The sequence below is a fragment of the Eleutherodactylus coqui genome, chromosome 11 (assembly GCF_035609145.1).
Source record: "Eleutherodactylus coqui strain aEleCoq1 chromosome 11, aEleCoq1.hap1, whole genome shotgun sequence".
Taxonomy (NCBI): Eukaryota; Metazoa; Chordata; class Amphibia; order Anura; family Eleutherodactylidae; genus Eleutherodactylus; species Eleutherodactylus coqui.
The window spans coordinates 65,458,725-65,475,128 of NC_089847.1; the positions used below are offsets into that span (position 1 = coordinate 65,458,725).

Here is a 16,404-nt window from a genome sequence, read left to right on the forward strand (position 1 = left end):
CAGTATAGAGGACCCCATATACATTAGCTTGTTGGTGGATCCCTCAGATTTTGGTGAGATCTGCCAAAAATAACTTGGATTGTTTTTGGCAGCTCAATAATTTTACTAAAGGATTTTTATTTCAAAGCCTCTTTTTTAGGTTTTAAAAACCAATTTGGATTAAATTGACGTCAGTGTTCAGATAGTTGAAGAACCATTGTGTAGGACTGTCAATTGTTATATATATACTGCAGACCAAACTGAGATTTTAAGGAACTTTATTAAAAAGGCAATATCTTCATACATTCCATATGTACATATACACACACAAGATATTATAAACATAAGTATCAGACTATGAAGATTGACCTCCCCTCCTTAGTGGGGTCATAATTTTAAGTAGTCATGTTCTTGGATGATCAAGTCTATGAACTGCCTCAGGTATGGCCATGAATTAACCCAGGAAAACAGTCAGTTGTGAAACATTTTCAGCAGACAGCTTCGTAAAGTGCCCATGTACCTCTCCCAAAGAGACTGATGCCTGAAAAGACCAGCACAGTAAACATGGAGGATGGTGAGAATAACTATATATTTGAGTAGAGCTCTGTTCACACCTGCATTCGAAGGTTCCATCTAGGGTTTCCATTGTAAATGCTGGAATAAAACGGTCCTGTATGCAGCACAGTTTTTTTCTGGTAAAATAACAGTCACCATGACAGAACCCCCCATGGAACCCATTATAGTCAATGGGTTTCATCAGGTGCTGTTGGTGTCCATCATATGATTAATGTGATACATCTTTTTTTTTTTCTATTTTGGTTCCTGTGATGGAACAGAAAAACTGAAAATATAAAAGGTGTGAAAAGAGCTGAACAAGATTAGACATAACACTTCAGATATCACAGCTGATTTCACTTCATATACAAAGTTAATAGACTGAACAACCTTATGATATGAAGAATACAATGAGCTTGACTTTATGGATGTTGTCTTTACATTAAATAGTGGTAACGACCAAACCTTACACCTCATCTTGCAATGTTTTACTATAACCCTGCTGAAGCGTGTCTCCTTAGATAACTGTCCTATTAGCGGTCTTCTCTATCCTACTCAGGCGCAGATCAGAAATGCTTGTTTATTGCCTTAGGAGCAATAAAGATAAGCAGTTACCAGGCATCTATGGCGTCAATTCTCAACCATGTACTGAGCATGCCGAGATGTAACATGGATGATTCTTTTATCTCCCGACAGCAGAAGATGAAGGCCAGTTGGTTGCCTAATACACTTTAGATTAGCTTGATAAATTATGTTGCGTGTCAGCTTTAGATACTTCAGTGTAGCAAAGAGGGAAACAGAAGAAGCAACAGGCATGTGAACAGGAACCAACAACTAAGCACAGATGTGCAGTGCTGTTGGTCTAGTAATGCTGGTTGACCAAAGATTGTATTTGCGTCAGGTAGCGTTAAACAAAATGGTGACAAAAACTGAAGTTCTGGCTTGACCTATTAGTGGTAAAATATTCAGGAATAAGAAAAGGTCAATTGTTTGGAACAGAAGAGGTTTTATTCCACACCAGCAGGTAACACGTTTGAAGGCTCTCTGATGATGTGCCACTGGACAAACGGTCATCAGATACATTTGTCTAGCTATTTGATAAAAGTGTGTACGCTGTCTCGAAATGCATCACCTGAGGGCTCTGAATAAAGTTTACTTAAGCTCAGAACCATCTGACTTTATGGGTCAGATTAGTTGTTGAAATTGTACATAGTGATTTAGTATTCATGGGGGAACAATGCAGATCGTTACCATTCAAGATAGAGTACACATTGGACTGGGTGAGGTGATCCCAACTGCAATACCCATAGTACAATGAGGTAATTACTGAAGGCAATTTATCTTCAGTAAGAAGATAAATAATTGAGGATTGTTTTTGAAGAGATGTAGTATCGGAGGAAAGTAAATGAAGTGAGGAGCAAGAAAAGTGAGGAGAAATAACAAAAAGTCAAAGAAACGGTTGCTGAAAATTTTTAGGAAGGGTAGAAATAGCATAAGGAAAAATATGAAAATGGAATGGAGAGGAAAGAGGCTTAAGACAGAACAGGATGTGCTGCAGTTACATCACTGAAACCAATAAAATACTCACTTGAAGGCATCAAGAGCACGAGCAGATGCCGTGTACTGAGTGAGAAACAGCTGAACATCCGAAGAAGACCAGTTAGAAGCTTTACATGGCTCTATAAACTGCAAAAGAAAAGGGGCATCTGTTACTTATTACACGGCCGCTCACTAGCACCTTCATATCCTAATAAAAAACAAATCCAAGTCTGATGTGTGGCTATTGTTTCATCAGTATAATGAAGCAAAGGGCAGAAATATTTGGTAATAATCCAATAACAAAAACACGTGCCTGTAAACAGAATTCTACAAATTTACGACTGTATTAGAATAAGTGAGGTAGAAAAAGGAAACAAATGTGTTCTGTGCATAACAGTAATCTTTACCTTCTAATGGTAAATGAAGCCAAGAAGCTAAATAAATGGTGATTGCACAGCAAACGCTTATCCTATATACCATCTCTACGAATAATAAAAATAATGATATTTAAAGGGTTTCTGATATTAAAATTAAAAAACAAAATTAATACTTACCTATTCATTATCTCAGCCTTCTTACCGCATCTTCTCCTCGACGATCTTCTGCTGGCTCCTGCAGTCTCCTGGGTCACCTTACCTCAAGACGGCCAATTCTTCTTCCAGCGATGAAGCGCACATTGCCGGCATTCTCCTTCCTGCAGGTCAATCTATGCTACGTCATTGCCTGGCAGAGAATGCCGACTCCTATGCCGCACTATTGCTGAGGCTGCATGCATGCTGTCTCGTGACAATAGTATATGAACACTTGTGGTGAGACAGTGCGCGTGTGCAGTCTCAGCAATAGCCCGGCATTCAGCTAGCACATGATCTTGTGATCAGTAACACGATATCACTGCATCACAATCTATGTTCAGTTGATATGTCAACCTTTCCTCTGTACAGCAGAAATCAAGATTTGGCAGTCATGGGTAAAAGTGGTGACTTGAGTGACTGACTGCAGACAGATTGTTGGCGCCCGGAGGTGTGGTGCCAGTACTTCTAAACAACTGCACTTGTTGGCTGTTGCCAAACCATGATATCAAGAGAGTGTACCAAGACTAACTGAACCATAGATAGACATCCGAAAGAAGATCACACAGTGGCAGACAAACTGTGGTTAATCTTAGAGGAGAGTGTCAGGCGGCACATGTGGTATTTCAGCAACAGGCGGCCACAAATTGACAAATTGACCCAAGAGTACAGTACAGCAGCGGCAAAGTTAGACAAATTTCCACAATGACCATGTGGCATATCTTGCATTGATTGGGGTTCAATAGTCGAAGACCGACAAGGGTGCCCCTGATGACACCACGTCATCGCCAACAATGCCTTACATGAGCCCTGGAAAGAGGTTAATGGACCTTGGATACATGGCAGAAGGTCATATGAAGTGCCAAGTTCCATTTTCTGCTGAGCCATTCGGATGGCCAGGTTCACATCTAGTGTAAAACAGCCATATCCCATTGGTGTACCATTGGGGTTCAAGAGGCTGGTGTTGGTGGTGTCATGGTCTAGTGAGTGTTTTTCTGGCATAGCCTAGAACCATTGGTCATCTTACCACAATCCTTGAATGGTAAACGCTGCAGGGACCTGTTATCTGACCATTTTTGGTAAGTATTACAGTATTATCTTTCAACAGTGCAACATTCAGTGTCATGGATCTTGGGAGTGATTTGTGGAATGCAACCATGCTTTCTCCACACTGCCTTGGCTCTCAAACCCACCAGACTATAACCCCATTGAACATGTTAGGGATATGATGGAAATAGCTCTGAGATCTGTTTCTATTTATATGCAAAATGTGCACTAAATGATGGAGTGGCTACAGAGGGCATGGGTCGAGTTGAATATGGAGGATGTTTTCCATCTTGTGAAATCTCTTCTCCAACATCTGAAAGCAGTGATCGCCCAGAAGTTGGACCAATCCATTATTGAGTAGGTGTTCCTAATGCAGTGATAAAAACAGTGTATATACAATCTAAGGGCTCATTCACACAGGCGTAAATATGCACTGTATTATACGCGTAATATAGAGTGAACAGAACCCAACAATTTAAATGAGTGAGGGTGGCTTCACATGAGCGTGTTTTTGTGCGTGCATATGCGTGCACAAAAACACGCTTCTATTAGAACCAATGCATTCTCTATGGTGTGTTCACATGTCTGTTTTACAGGTGCGTGCCTGCAAGGATAGGACATGCGTGCACCATAGAAAAAGCATGCATTGTCTTCAATGGAGCCGCGTCTGCTGTCGGCGGCTCCATTGAAGACAATGGCCTGCTGGCACCCCTGAATTGTTTTTCAGGAAAGAGCTTTACACTCACCTATTAATTCATGAATGGGCGAGTGCTGCCTCTGATTGGCTGAGCGCAGGGACCAATCAGAGGCAGCTCTCAGCTGTCATTTAATAGGTGAGAGCTGCCTCTGATTGGTCAGTGCTCAGCCAATCAAAGGCAGCCCATTCAGCAGGTGGGGATTTTAAATCCCCGCTGCTGAATACTCTTCAGGGCAGTACAGGAGAAGAGCTGGCTAGACGCTGCTGAGCCCCGGGCAGCTGAAGAAAGGTGAGTTTTTTTTTTTAAATCACCATTTTTTCTTGTTTTTCAGGGAAGAGCTTACACTTAAAGCCCTTCCTTGAAAAACAATCACAGGATGCCAGCAGCTGCATCCCCTACCGCAGCTGTCATCTATGACAGCTGTGGTAGGGAATTCTTTATTCATCGCAGGGATGAAGAATTCCTTTGCTGCATCTGTCACAGATGTGGCAGGTGCAGCAGGGAATTCTTTTTCCTCGCAGGGATGAGGGAAGCATCTGCATGTTCTTCACCTCCGCAGGGACACGGCAGTGGCGGAAAAGGTGAGTATTTAAATTTTTTATTTTTTTAACACTAAAATTCTTGTTTTTCAGGAAAGGTCTTATATGTAAAGCCCTTACCTGAAAAACGGGAATTTTTCTTACCGATAATTCCCTTTCTTAAAGGCATCATGACAGCATACACCTGGAGGTTGCTCACCTGCTGACCTGATGGGACAGGAAGAGGCAGAACATAAAAAGCACCTCCCCTCCACCAAACACCAGTGCGTTCCAAATAACCACAGTGACAGAATACTTAACCAGGTGGTGTGTTTTATTGGCCCCACACACCTTAGACAAAGAAATCATAAGCATACACATTACCTCATGTGTTTAAGCCAACAAGGGTAACCGTGTCGGTAGGGGGGAAAAAGCCCGTATGCTGTCATGATGCCTTTAAGAAAGGGAATTATCGGTAAGAAAAATTCCCGCTTTCCCTTCGTCATCATGACAGCATACACCTGGAGGAATACCAAATAACTGGCATGGGCTTTTTTAGGGAGGGATTACTGCTTGAAGCACCTTCCTCCCGAAGGTTGCATCCTCACTAGATTTTAATGTCCAGCCTATAAGGTTTAATAAACGTATGACTAGAAGTCCACGTGGCTGCGTTACAAATCTGTTCGATTGAGGCGTGCGCTCTTTCTGCCCAGGAAAATGCCACCGCCCAAGTAGAGTGGGCTTTCAAACCTTCTGGGGGAGGAATGCCCTTGGCCTTGTAAGCCTCCTGGATGGCTCTTCTGAGCCACCTGGCTTATTGAATCTCTAGAAGTGGCCTTCCCTCTGGCCTGCCCCTGAGACTGAACGAAAGTTAGTCAGTCTTTCTGCAACTTTCCGTTGCCTCAAGGTACACTAATGCAGCTCTTTTAACGTCAAGATTATGGAGCCTCTGCTCCTTTTCGTTTTTTAAAATTTAGACAAAGGCTGCAATGACTATTGGCTGGCCTCCGTGGAAGTCTGACAAGACTTTGGGTTGGAGGGAAGGGTCTAAGGAGAATACGATCTCATCAGGGTGCATAGTCATATATGGGGCCCTTTGCGAAAGGGCCTGAATTTCACCCACGCACATAGCCGACATAACTGCCACAAGGTGGGCTACCTTGTACGTCAGCAAGGCGATGGATAGGTTTCTAATAGGTTCAAACGGGGGAAAATCGCAGAAGGCCTGAAGGACTATAGTCAGACCCCGGGGGCGGGGGGAGGGGGGGTCGCACCATCAGCTTTATGAACGGATGCAATCTACTCGCTCTTCTAGGAAATTTCCTGATCCCCTTGTGCTCAGCAAGCGTGAGATCAAAGAATGCCCTCAAAGCCACTACTTGGGCTTTGAGGGAATCTGGACTCAACCCTTTATACGGGCCTGCCTGGACGAAATTTAAAATTTTTACGAATGTCTGATTGGATGTCCTGACCCATCCATTCTGAGAATTTTTTCCCCGACTTTGGGATAAATCTTTTCCGTCGAGGGCATAAGGCTCTCGCACATAGTGGAAACCCCGTTAGATGATAAACCCTTTTCTAAGAATTTTACCCGTTCAAGATCCAGACTGTAAGCCTGAACTTGTGAACCTCCGGGTAGAGGACCCTGCAGCAATAGGTCCAGTCCTGACGGAAGATGGAGAGGCTCTCCCACTGACAGATCTCAGGAGAGGAAACCAAGGTCTTTTGGGCCAATAAGGCGCTACTAACGTTACTGACAGCCCTGGCCGCAGTAATTTCTTAGGAGTAGCGGAATCAGGGGTAAAGGGGAAAAAGCGCAAGCTAAGTCCCAAACCCAGGGGTGAGAGGGGGCGCCCGTGCCTAAGGCTTGTTTCTCCGAGTCTCGGGAAAAGAGAAGACGGCAATTGGTATTTGCGCTTTACGCAAACAAAACTATTTTGGGTGCCCCCTATTTGTCCCGAGTAGGCTAGACACTTCGGGATGGAGTCCCCACTCTCCTGCGTCTACTTTCTTCCTGCTTAGAAAGCCTGCGACTGAATTCTCGGCCCCTTTTATACGGAAGGCCGACAGTTACTTAGTTGTGAGTTCCGCCCATTGAAGGAACCTTCTCGCCAAATGCTGAAGTAGAGGATTCCCGGTGAAACCCTGGTGGCGAATGAGTGGCACTGCCATCATGTTATCGTAAAAAAATCCTCACATGCTTCATCCCTAAACAGTTTGCAGGCTACGTCGGGTTTCCCAAACCCCATTACGTTCTCGAACGTTAGATAACCTGGCTCTCTCATGAGGGTCTTAAGTACCCTGTATATGGCCACCTTCAAAGGTGACGCCTCACCCTTTTGCGCTGGCATCAGTTATCGCATCAGTTATCAGTTACCCCATTAAAAGGTTGTCTAAGGACAACCGTCAGCGGAGTGAGGATCTAGCCCTAGTGGAAATAGGGATTGTCCTGTCAAGTGAGGACTGACTTGTCCCCATTCTGGAGGATAAGTGTCTGAAGATCACGGCTGTGGAATTGGGCCCAGGGAACCACTCCAATGCATGAAGTCATTAGCCCCAGGATCCGCATCGCCTCTTATTGAAACTGTAGATTTTTTATAGAGAGCAGAACATTCTCTAGAATGAGCTGTTTCCTTAGAGGAGGAAGGGATGAACATTGGAGACGAAAATCCAAAATGACTCCTAGGAATTTTTTCCTGGTGTCCGGATCCATGTTGGATTTCAAATCATTACTGATCCAGCTCAGACCCTTAGACAGCTGAAGCGTGGACCCCCAGTATGACCTCAGAATAGTGAGGGGATCTGCCACCAGCCGGAAACCATCTACTGAGCTATGCCCCCTTTCAGATGGGGGATGATGATAATCCCGCGATTGTGCAGAAAGGCTACCATTCCAATCACCCCTTTGGAAAAGCTCCGTGAAGCAGAGGAGATTCCAAAGGGAAGGCGCCATTCTCAGCGCAAATTTAGGAACTTTTTGCGAGTTGTCATAATTGGGGATGTGATAATACTCATCCTTTATGTCAATCGTAGCCATAACGTTATCCCTACCAATCAGGGGGGTTGCGGTTCTGATCGTCTCCATCGGTGGGAGCCATCTGGTTCAGAAAGAGAGGGGAGTAAAACCCTTTCCCCCATTCCGTCTTAGGGATGGGGATAACTGCACCGATATCCAGCACGATTTGTTCACCCTTAAGAAGAGCCTGCTCTAGGGTTGGTGCCGGGATGACGGTCACGGTAGAACCGGAAGCCCGTACTTGGACCCAGGCCCACACAGTCCGAGGTTAAAAAGAATCTATTTGGAGGGCAGGGTACTAGCTCAAATCTTGTACCCCTCCGTCACCAGGCCTGCGCTTGTGGGATCGATTCCTGTCATTAGGATCGTTTCCCAGCATGTGGTAGGCGCCGTCAGTAGCTATGTTTCTCCAACTAGTGCAGAAGTGAACTAATCTTCTGCGGGCATGAAGATGCAGGTTGAGGGACAACAGTAAGACGCTTACCGCTTCCTCCGGTCTTTCCATTCCCCACTTATGTTATAGAGGAGGGACATGGAATTAAGGCGCTTTTTGCGGGGTCTGATGACTAGCCGCCTCGAACGGGTAGGGTACACAACCTATCTTTGGAGGTTATGTCTCTTGACCACTACTTTACCCCTGAATGACTGCCGCAGTGGTGCCGGAAAGCCCGTCCTTGGACCCAGGCCCACGCAGTCTCCGGTTAGCTCCCGGATGAGGTACTTCCCACTGGGGCAACCGGGGCTGGCAGAAGAGATGCTCGTGTTGGATAGGGCTGCCTGAGATCCGAAGCAGACTGTAGAAGCTGACCTAGTCAAACCGCAGTAGAGCGAGCCACCAAGGTGGCCGCAGTATTAGCTTTATAATGAAGCTGGACGTGGACCAAGCCTTACGCATGGTCATGTCTACTTTGTTGCCTTTGAGCGGGACGTATCCTCAGATGGAGTCTCCTCAAGGATAGCCACTTCATTGTCTGCCAATAAAGGACACTCTTAAAATTCTTTTAGAAATTAAGGGAGCTTGATCCATACAACTCCACTCATTAAGGATCAATGGTTTAAGTGTGGAAGCAGACTCGCAACATGGCGTCCTGCACAGTGCAAGGTTTTTAGCGTTTTTTTTTTTTTTTCCCCCCCAAACGAGATATTTTTTCTCCCCCTGCAACACTTCCAAGATCTACAAGATCGAATTCTACTGCCATGTCAGAGTCGGACTCTAACACTGCTGGAGCAGACCCTCTTGTGACCCCTAAGGGCCCTGGTTGGAGGTCCGAGAGGTAGGACTGTTTCTTCCCGGACAACTGACTGGATTTCAGACATGGGGGAAGATTTTTCTTCCTGCAGAATTTTCGCTGAGCAGGAAGCGCATAATGTTTTAGAATAGGAGTCATGAAGTTTTGTAAGCATACAGGACGCTTTTTACTTCTCCTCCTAGCCTCCCTAGGTTTTTGAGTATCCCTGTCGTACGTGACAAGGGAGAGCTCTGTTAGTAAGGGAAGTGTAGTGCAGGTGTCTGTAGGTTGGCCCACAGGACCACTTACAGTTTGGAGATTCTCTGGGTCCTCTCTTGGCCGACATCCTGCGCTTGTGGGATCCATTCCTGTCCTTAGAATCGATTCCTAGCGTGAAAAAACAAAACACCAGCCGACTCCCCCTGGTGCAGGGGCTTTACATTTTGAATTTGGCGCCAAGCCGCGCCAGGCCACGCCCCCTTTGTGCGCTCCATCGAGGCCACGCCCTCTTGCGGAGCATCTGGCGTCACACTTTTTGTGTTCCGCCCGCCCAGAGATGGCGGTCGCCGCCTGGTTGGCGACCGCGGTGGCGCCGGAAAGTCCGTCCTTGGACCCAGGCCCACGCAGTCCCCGGAAAGCGCCCAGATGGGGTCCTTCCCACTGGGGTTGCCGGGGCTGCCCGAAGAAAAACGCCGCCGCTTCGCCGGTAAGTCCTCCTCCGGCATGGGACAGCGTCGCTGGAGCTCTGCCGTTGCTGTCCTGAAGGGACAGGAAAAACACTGGTGTTTGGTGGAGGGGAGGTGCTTTTTATGTTCTGCCTCTTCCTGTCCCATCAGGTCAGCAGGTGAGCAACCTCCAGGTGTATGCTGTCATGATGACGAAGGGAAAAACAATTACGGGGTGCCGGTATACCATTGCCTTCAATGGAGCCGCCGGCAGAAGCCACAGTTCCATTGAAGGCACTGCACAGACCTTCATACACACGTGTTTTTGCGCGTACAGGGGTGCGCACCTATGTATGCACATGCTCGTGTGAAGCCACCCTGAAATCACATGAGTTTATTTTTCACGTGACTGTCGATTGAGTGAAAAAAAAAAAAAATTGCAGCATGTCCTATTTATAGACCGAAATAACCCATGGAAATCAATGGGAATGCATAACTGTACATTTGCACTGGAACTCAATGGGGCCTATAATGCTTTCTTTTTGCGCGCATAAAAAAATCTAATGCTCATATATGCAAAAAAAATAAAAATAAATAAAAAAGCGCAACAAGCACGGAACACTTAGGCCTCATGTCCATGGGCATGCACGGTGGAATCCCGCAGCAGTTTCCACCCGTGCGTGCAGCCATGAGGCCAAAAATGACATTATACTCACCTGTCCGGACACTGCGGGGCTCTTCTTCATCGATGCCAGATCTTCTTTCCTCTGCCCGGCGGATGCACTCGCCACGCAGTGTTCGCTTCTTTTTAATCTCCTGCTCTCCTGCGGCACAGCCATAATGATAGCTGCGAGTGCGAAGCAGCAGGGATGGCTTCCATTGACATCAAAGGAAGCCGTCCCTGCCAGATCCGCTGGAAAATAGAGCATGCTGCGACTTCTTCCTGCGCGTGCGATCCGCATGCTGGGAGAAAAACCACATTCGCATGCATTAAGTTGCCCTGTGGCCTCTAATGCATCCCTATGGGCTTCTAAAGCTGTGGATCTCCCGTGCGGGGGGCCACGCGTAGATTTTATAATTAAAATCCGCCTGTGGACATTGGGCCTTAGTGCTTCAGTCCATGAACAGGTGGTGTATTTACGGACCGAAATCTGCATACACCCGTGTGAATGAGCCCTAAATGACAGGTCAGGGCAGAGAAGCCACTGATAAGCAATTAGGTTAAAGGGGTTATCCCATGAAATATATAGTTTCCAGGTAAAACCAGACCATAATTCTAAATATTTTTTGTATCTACACTTACTAGAACAATGTTTCCATCACCAGATATTCCAGGACTAATATTAGAAGAGCACCACCTGCTGTTTCTATTGAAGAGCCTTTCTAGGTCTCCTCCACTTAAGTAATTGCTTTCCCTTCTCAGTCTTACTTTTTTAAAGTAACCCTTTTCTGGCATCAGAGAAAATGCAGCAATGTCATAAGCAGATGTTCACCATATCAGGAATCCCCTCACATATCCAGTAGGCAGAGAGGGAAGCAAGACAGAGCAAGTAGAGCAATTTAAGAAGATGGACACAGCACAGAAACAGCAGGGGTGGCTATTTTAACAAATAGTCCTGAAATATCTGAGAATTAAAACATTTAGTGTAGTAAATGCATTTACACTTAGTAAGTGTAAATGCAAAAAGGTTTCTAATTAATGAGCTTTATATAAACAACGTTTTTCTGTTGAGACAACTCCTTAAATAAGATTATATTCTTCCTTCTTCCATGGACGGGCAGCTCTTCTGTTTCTGTGGAGAACACTTGGAAATTAGGTAGGCAGAACAACTTTACAAACGTCTCCCCTTTACACTATTGCTGTCTTGTATTTTCAATAGTTTTGTTTTCAGAGGTCTCCTAGACTTCTTTTAGACTGCAAATGTTGTAGCCAGAAAGACGCAAGCAATTAGCAGTTGTAAGAAGTACATTGCCTAGCTTACACCATGGAGTAAAAAGTATAAACTGAATTCAATGTGTCATGTGTGAAAATGGACTCGGGGAAAGCTATATACCTGATAATATATTCTTGTTAAGACACCTGGGTGATGGAGTGCAAGACAAAAGTAAAGGCAGGCACTTCTTTACCAATGCTACAAAAAACAAAGTCTCCACTTCCAACAACTAAATTAAATGTAAATAGGTGCTTGTAAGCCATGGGTGCAACAAATAGAGCACCGTGTTTCCCCGAAAGTAGGTACTACTCCGATAGTAAGACCTACCGGGTTTTGGGGGAGGCTTAAAATATAAGGCCTTCCCTGAAAATAGGGACTAGCTAACATGCGCCCCCCCCCCCCCCAATCACAAAATCAATACTCACCTGGCCCGCGGTGTCCCGATGGTCTCCAGTAGCGCTGCGGCAAACTGCACAGTCCTCCCCATCTGCCATCTCAGCTTTGCTGGTGACAGGGCTTTGAATACCCCGCCTCCAGCAAAGTGAGCACTGTGATTGGCTTATCGAGCGCCAGCAGCCAATCACAGCCGGCGCTCGATGAGCCAATCACAGCCACGCCGCCGACCAGGTGAGTATGAGCCCCACCCCTGAAAATAAGGCACTGTGCCTCTTTTGGGGCAAAAATTAATATAAGACAGGGTCTTACTTTTGGGGAAACACGGTAACAAACACACGCTTTAGCAGTCATGCATATTTAATATTAAAATACGTGCTTGCATCTTCAGCTAATTAGTATAAAGAATGGTTTGGAAATTTTCTGAAGATAATAAATGCGTATGAGCTATGAAGTGTGTGTTTCTGTTATTGTACTTGTCGCAGCCCCAGCTTACGTGCACCTTCACATTGAAGTTATTTGTTGGAAGTGGCGACTTTGTTTTATAGCACTGCATTGGCAATGGAGTGGCAGGCTTCACTGCCCCAGGAGGGGCTGACTTAGTTTTCTTTAAGCACAACAAAAACAAGACATGAAGCAATGTACTTTGGCTCAGATGAGCCAATGTTGGGTTTTCCTGTTGCTGCCACAGTGATACTTTCAGTTAGGTTGTTGTGTTGTATTGTTAAAATAAAGTACAGTATAACCCATTACTTCCAGTTTAGAGAAACTTTAAATACTGTTATCAAAGCACTGCATACACAATAGAAGAAGTATATGGGCAAAATATAGTCTGGAGAATTCCATTTACTGGCTAATTTAGTGGTTTTTTTATAATTCATATTGGATTGTGGTATTGTGCATTGTGGAGATATTGAACGAATGTGCCTGGTTGCACTTGGAATATTTGTTTATTTGAATGTCAAATTTGGCTATTTCTGATAACATTAGATATGGGGAATTGCTATTAATGCTGATCTCTTGACCTTCAACTCTTGGCCTTGTGAAAGATGTAGAAGCCAATAAGCCCCAACAATTAAATTATGAATTTTAATGTAAAAATAACTAGGCGATCAAAATAGTATTTCCAGTTGCTCATATAGAAGTCAGCATAGAAGAATGAACATGTATACCTTCTCCACAAGATCAATGAAGAAATCTCGCACATCTTTGTTATGGGTAAGGCTTGTTCCAATGTTCACTAAAGCCCTAGAGAGTGTCTGTATAGAGATAATAAAGTCTGTTTTAATGCCAACATATCAGTGCAGGGCCCGTTATGCCGTGCTATTACAAAAGAGCTTGGGACTTACCTTAAAATTTGCCTCCATTTCATGGAACACTGCAATTTTGCCTCTGAGTGATGTACAGACCAAACTAAGAAAAGAAGGAAAAAAGGAAGATATTGGGCCTATAGAAGACTTGCAATGGGTTGAGATCTTACAGATGACCTCTAAATTGTCTCTTAGCACAACTATATTTATTACATAAGAGTGTATCATACTTCTGTGTTTTTACATAGGATAGGGGCAAGAGATAAGCCTTTATATACGCACTGTAAAACCCAAACTGTGGGATTTAGGCCTCATGTCCACGGGGAAAATCTCCATGGAGAATCCGTAGCGGGTCCCTCCTGCCCCGCGGACATGAGGGCAGAAAATAAGAATAAATAAGAATAAACTCACCTCTCGCCCGCTCCGGATCTTCCCTTCGCCGCGGCGTCATCTTCTCTGCGTCGCGGCCGGATCGTCTTTCTTCGGCCCGGCGGATGCGCAGGGCACATCAGTGATGTGCCCCGCGCATGCGTCGGCCCGAAGAAAAAAAAAAATTGATCTTATATCTTGTTCTCATCTATTTAAATTGCAAGGACAAGGGGGAGGGGGACGACAAAGAAACAACAAAAGAAGAAAAAGCAACAGCAAAAAAAAAAAAAAAATCTGTTCCCTTGAAGTAGTAAAAAAAATCATCTATCTCCTACAAAGGTGAATAAACCAAGAAAAACAATTTTTATGGAATTCATAAATCAATAATTTCTAAGTGGCCATGGATGGTTTAGAACAGGGGTCCCCAACTCCAGTCCTCAGGGACCACCAACAGGTCATGTTTTCAGGATATCCTATGGTAAGAACACCTGTGGTAATATCTGAGGCACTGACAATAATTACATCACCTGTGTAATACTGAGGAAATCCTGAAAACATGACCTGTTGGCGGTCCCTGAGGACTGGAGTTGGGGAACACTGGTTTAGAAGATAAATACGAGAGAGACTTTGTAGGGAAGGGGGGGGGGGGTGTTCTCTGGTTTAAAAAAGTGACAAAATACGTTCAAAGAAAACAATTTAATACAAAAAATAAAAAGAAAGTAGCAAATCAACACCACTTGTGTAAATAAGCTGATAGTCACCTGCTGTTAAGAAGTGATGTCTTATGTCAACAGTTGTAAAAAAAAACAAAAAACAAAAACAAAAACAGCAATAAACTAGCGGGTTTATAGCAAGTTCACCAGACATCTGTCATTGGATTCCGCACATTATACATTCAGACAATCCAACATCAGACGTCCTCTCTGCCAGCTGTACTCTGCTGTTTCCAATGAATTATTACTGTTTCTGCTTGAAATTTGGAAGCATACACTGTGTACACTGTCAGATGCGATGAGCCCTTACCTTCTTTGTAGGCAACAGTTGTAATACAGTATGCCTGCATACAGTGCATTATTACTCTTTAAATAAGTTAGCCCTGCACTTCAAACATGTGCTTATGAGATAGCCCAGTGTTGGTGAACCTTTTAGAGACCGAGTGCTCAAACTGCGACCTAAAACCCACTTATTTATCACAAAGTGCCAACACGTCAGGGGGTGGGGCTTATTGTGACGTACGATTTTACCTCCGTCGTTATTAAAAGGACAGGACTGTTTCAAAATAGACCAGGTGCAGATTTTGACTGCTTTTTGGATGCAGAAATGCTGCAGAATTTGCCCCGGAAATTTCCGCTGAGGACCTTCTGCAGCATTTCTGCCAAATGTAAAAACATACCCCAGCAGTAATAGTGACCAACCACAGTGTCCCCAGCGGTAACAGTGACCCCCCCCCCCCACAGCGGCCCCCAGCGGTAACAGTGACACCCCCCCCCCACAGCGGCCCCCAGCGGTAACAGTGACACCCCCCCCCCCCCACAGCGGCCCCCAGCGGTAACAGTGACACCCCCCCCCCCACAGCGGCCCCCAGCGGTAACAGTGACACCCCCCCACAGCGGCCCCCAGCGGTAACAGTGACACCCCCCCCACAGCGGCCCCCAGCGGTAACAGTGACACCCCCACAGCGGCCCCCAGTTGTTATAGTGACACCCCCACAACGGCCCCCAGCGGTAATAGTGACCCCACACAGCAGTCCCAGCAGATATGAGTGGCTTGAAAAAAGTGCTACTGTTTAAGCACCAAAACGCGTTGCCTTTTACATTAAAGCATCAGACTAGACTTCCGGTTCCAGCCCCATGGAGTGAGCAGCGAAGAAGTGCTCCGGCTCACCCGCTCAGCAAAACCCAGACCCCTAGCTGCTGCCGACTCACCGACTGATCCTCCGGCTCAGCTGATACAGCGGAGCTCCGGGAGACAGCGGAGAGAGAGTTCCGACAGCGGCGCCAACCTCCACGAGCACACTGCTGACCGCCCGACAGTGCCGACGCTACCCCGCACTACCTACAGGGACCGGGAAGGAGGAGGACAGAACCAGACCGGGACTCCTTGCATCCTGCCACGGAGGGTGAGAAAAACCTTGGGGTAGAGGGAGCCAGTGGCAGTCAGACGGGCGCTTGATAGACTCACCCACAGCACAGTTACAGGAGCAGAATGGAGAGGAGCACGTGCACCCCTCCCCTCCCCTCCGTGGAATCAGCGGCCATATTAGGCTCCCTGCTGCAGTGAGATATACTGCACGGGAGAAAGAGCAGAACCTAACTCCCAACGGTCTCCTCCTAGTGGGATTAAATCACCACAGACTGTGCCCCTCAGACACCCCAGGGGCTACAGAGGGACTTTATTAAAGTGAAGCAGCACAACACATTAAAGGAGCCCTCCTGATCTTGGCATCCGTGTTTATCAACTAATTGGCACCACATACCTCTGACACACCGCGACTTCTACTCAAAGTGACGTCTACACGCGACCCGCATAAGGAGAAGGAGGAGAGGACGCTGGGTCGGATAACTATTAGTTACAGGAACGAAG

The 16,404-nt window shown here is 45.7% G+C and overlaps 1 protein-coding gene across 2 annotated transcripts in view; it reads right to left on the reverse strand.

The window, feature by feature from the left end:
* Nucleotides 1–240: 240 nt before the first annotated feature.
* The window catches only part of FIBP (FGF1 intracellular binding protein), a 65,699-nt gene continuing 49,535 nt past the window's right edge, over nucleotides 241–16,404 (reverse strand). Inside the window, exons 8-11 of one of the 2 annotated variants that reach the window (XM_066582305.1) lie at nucleotides 13,492–13,555; nucleotides 13,315–13,401; nucleotides 2,123–2,220; nucleotides 241–520 (exon numbers count right to left, since the gene is read on the reverse strand). In XM_066582305.1, coding sequence (XP_066438402.1) covers nucleotides 451–520; nucleotides 2,123–2,220; nucleotides 13,315–13,401; nucleotides 13,492–13,555 — 319 coding nt within the window. In that variant the 3' untranslated portion in view covers nucleotides 241–450. Of the gene's footprint in view, nucleotides 521–2,122; nucleotides 2,221–13,314; nucleotides 13,402–13,491; nucleotides 13,556–16,404 lie in introns of those variants that run through there. The other variant, XR_010787083.1, reaches the window with a different exon arrangement.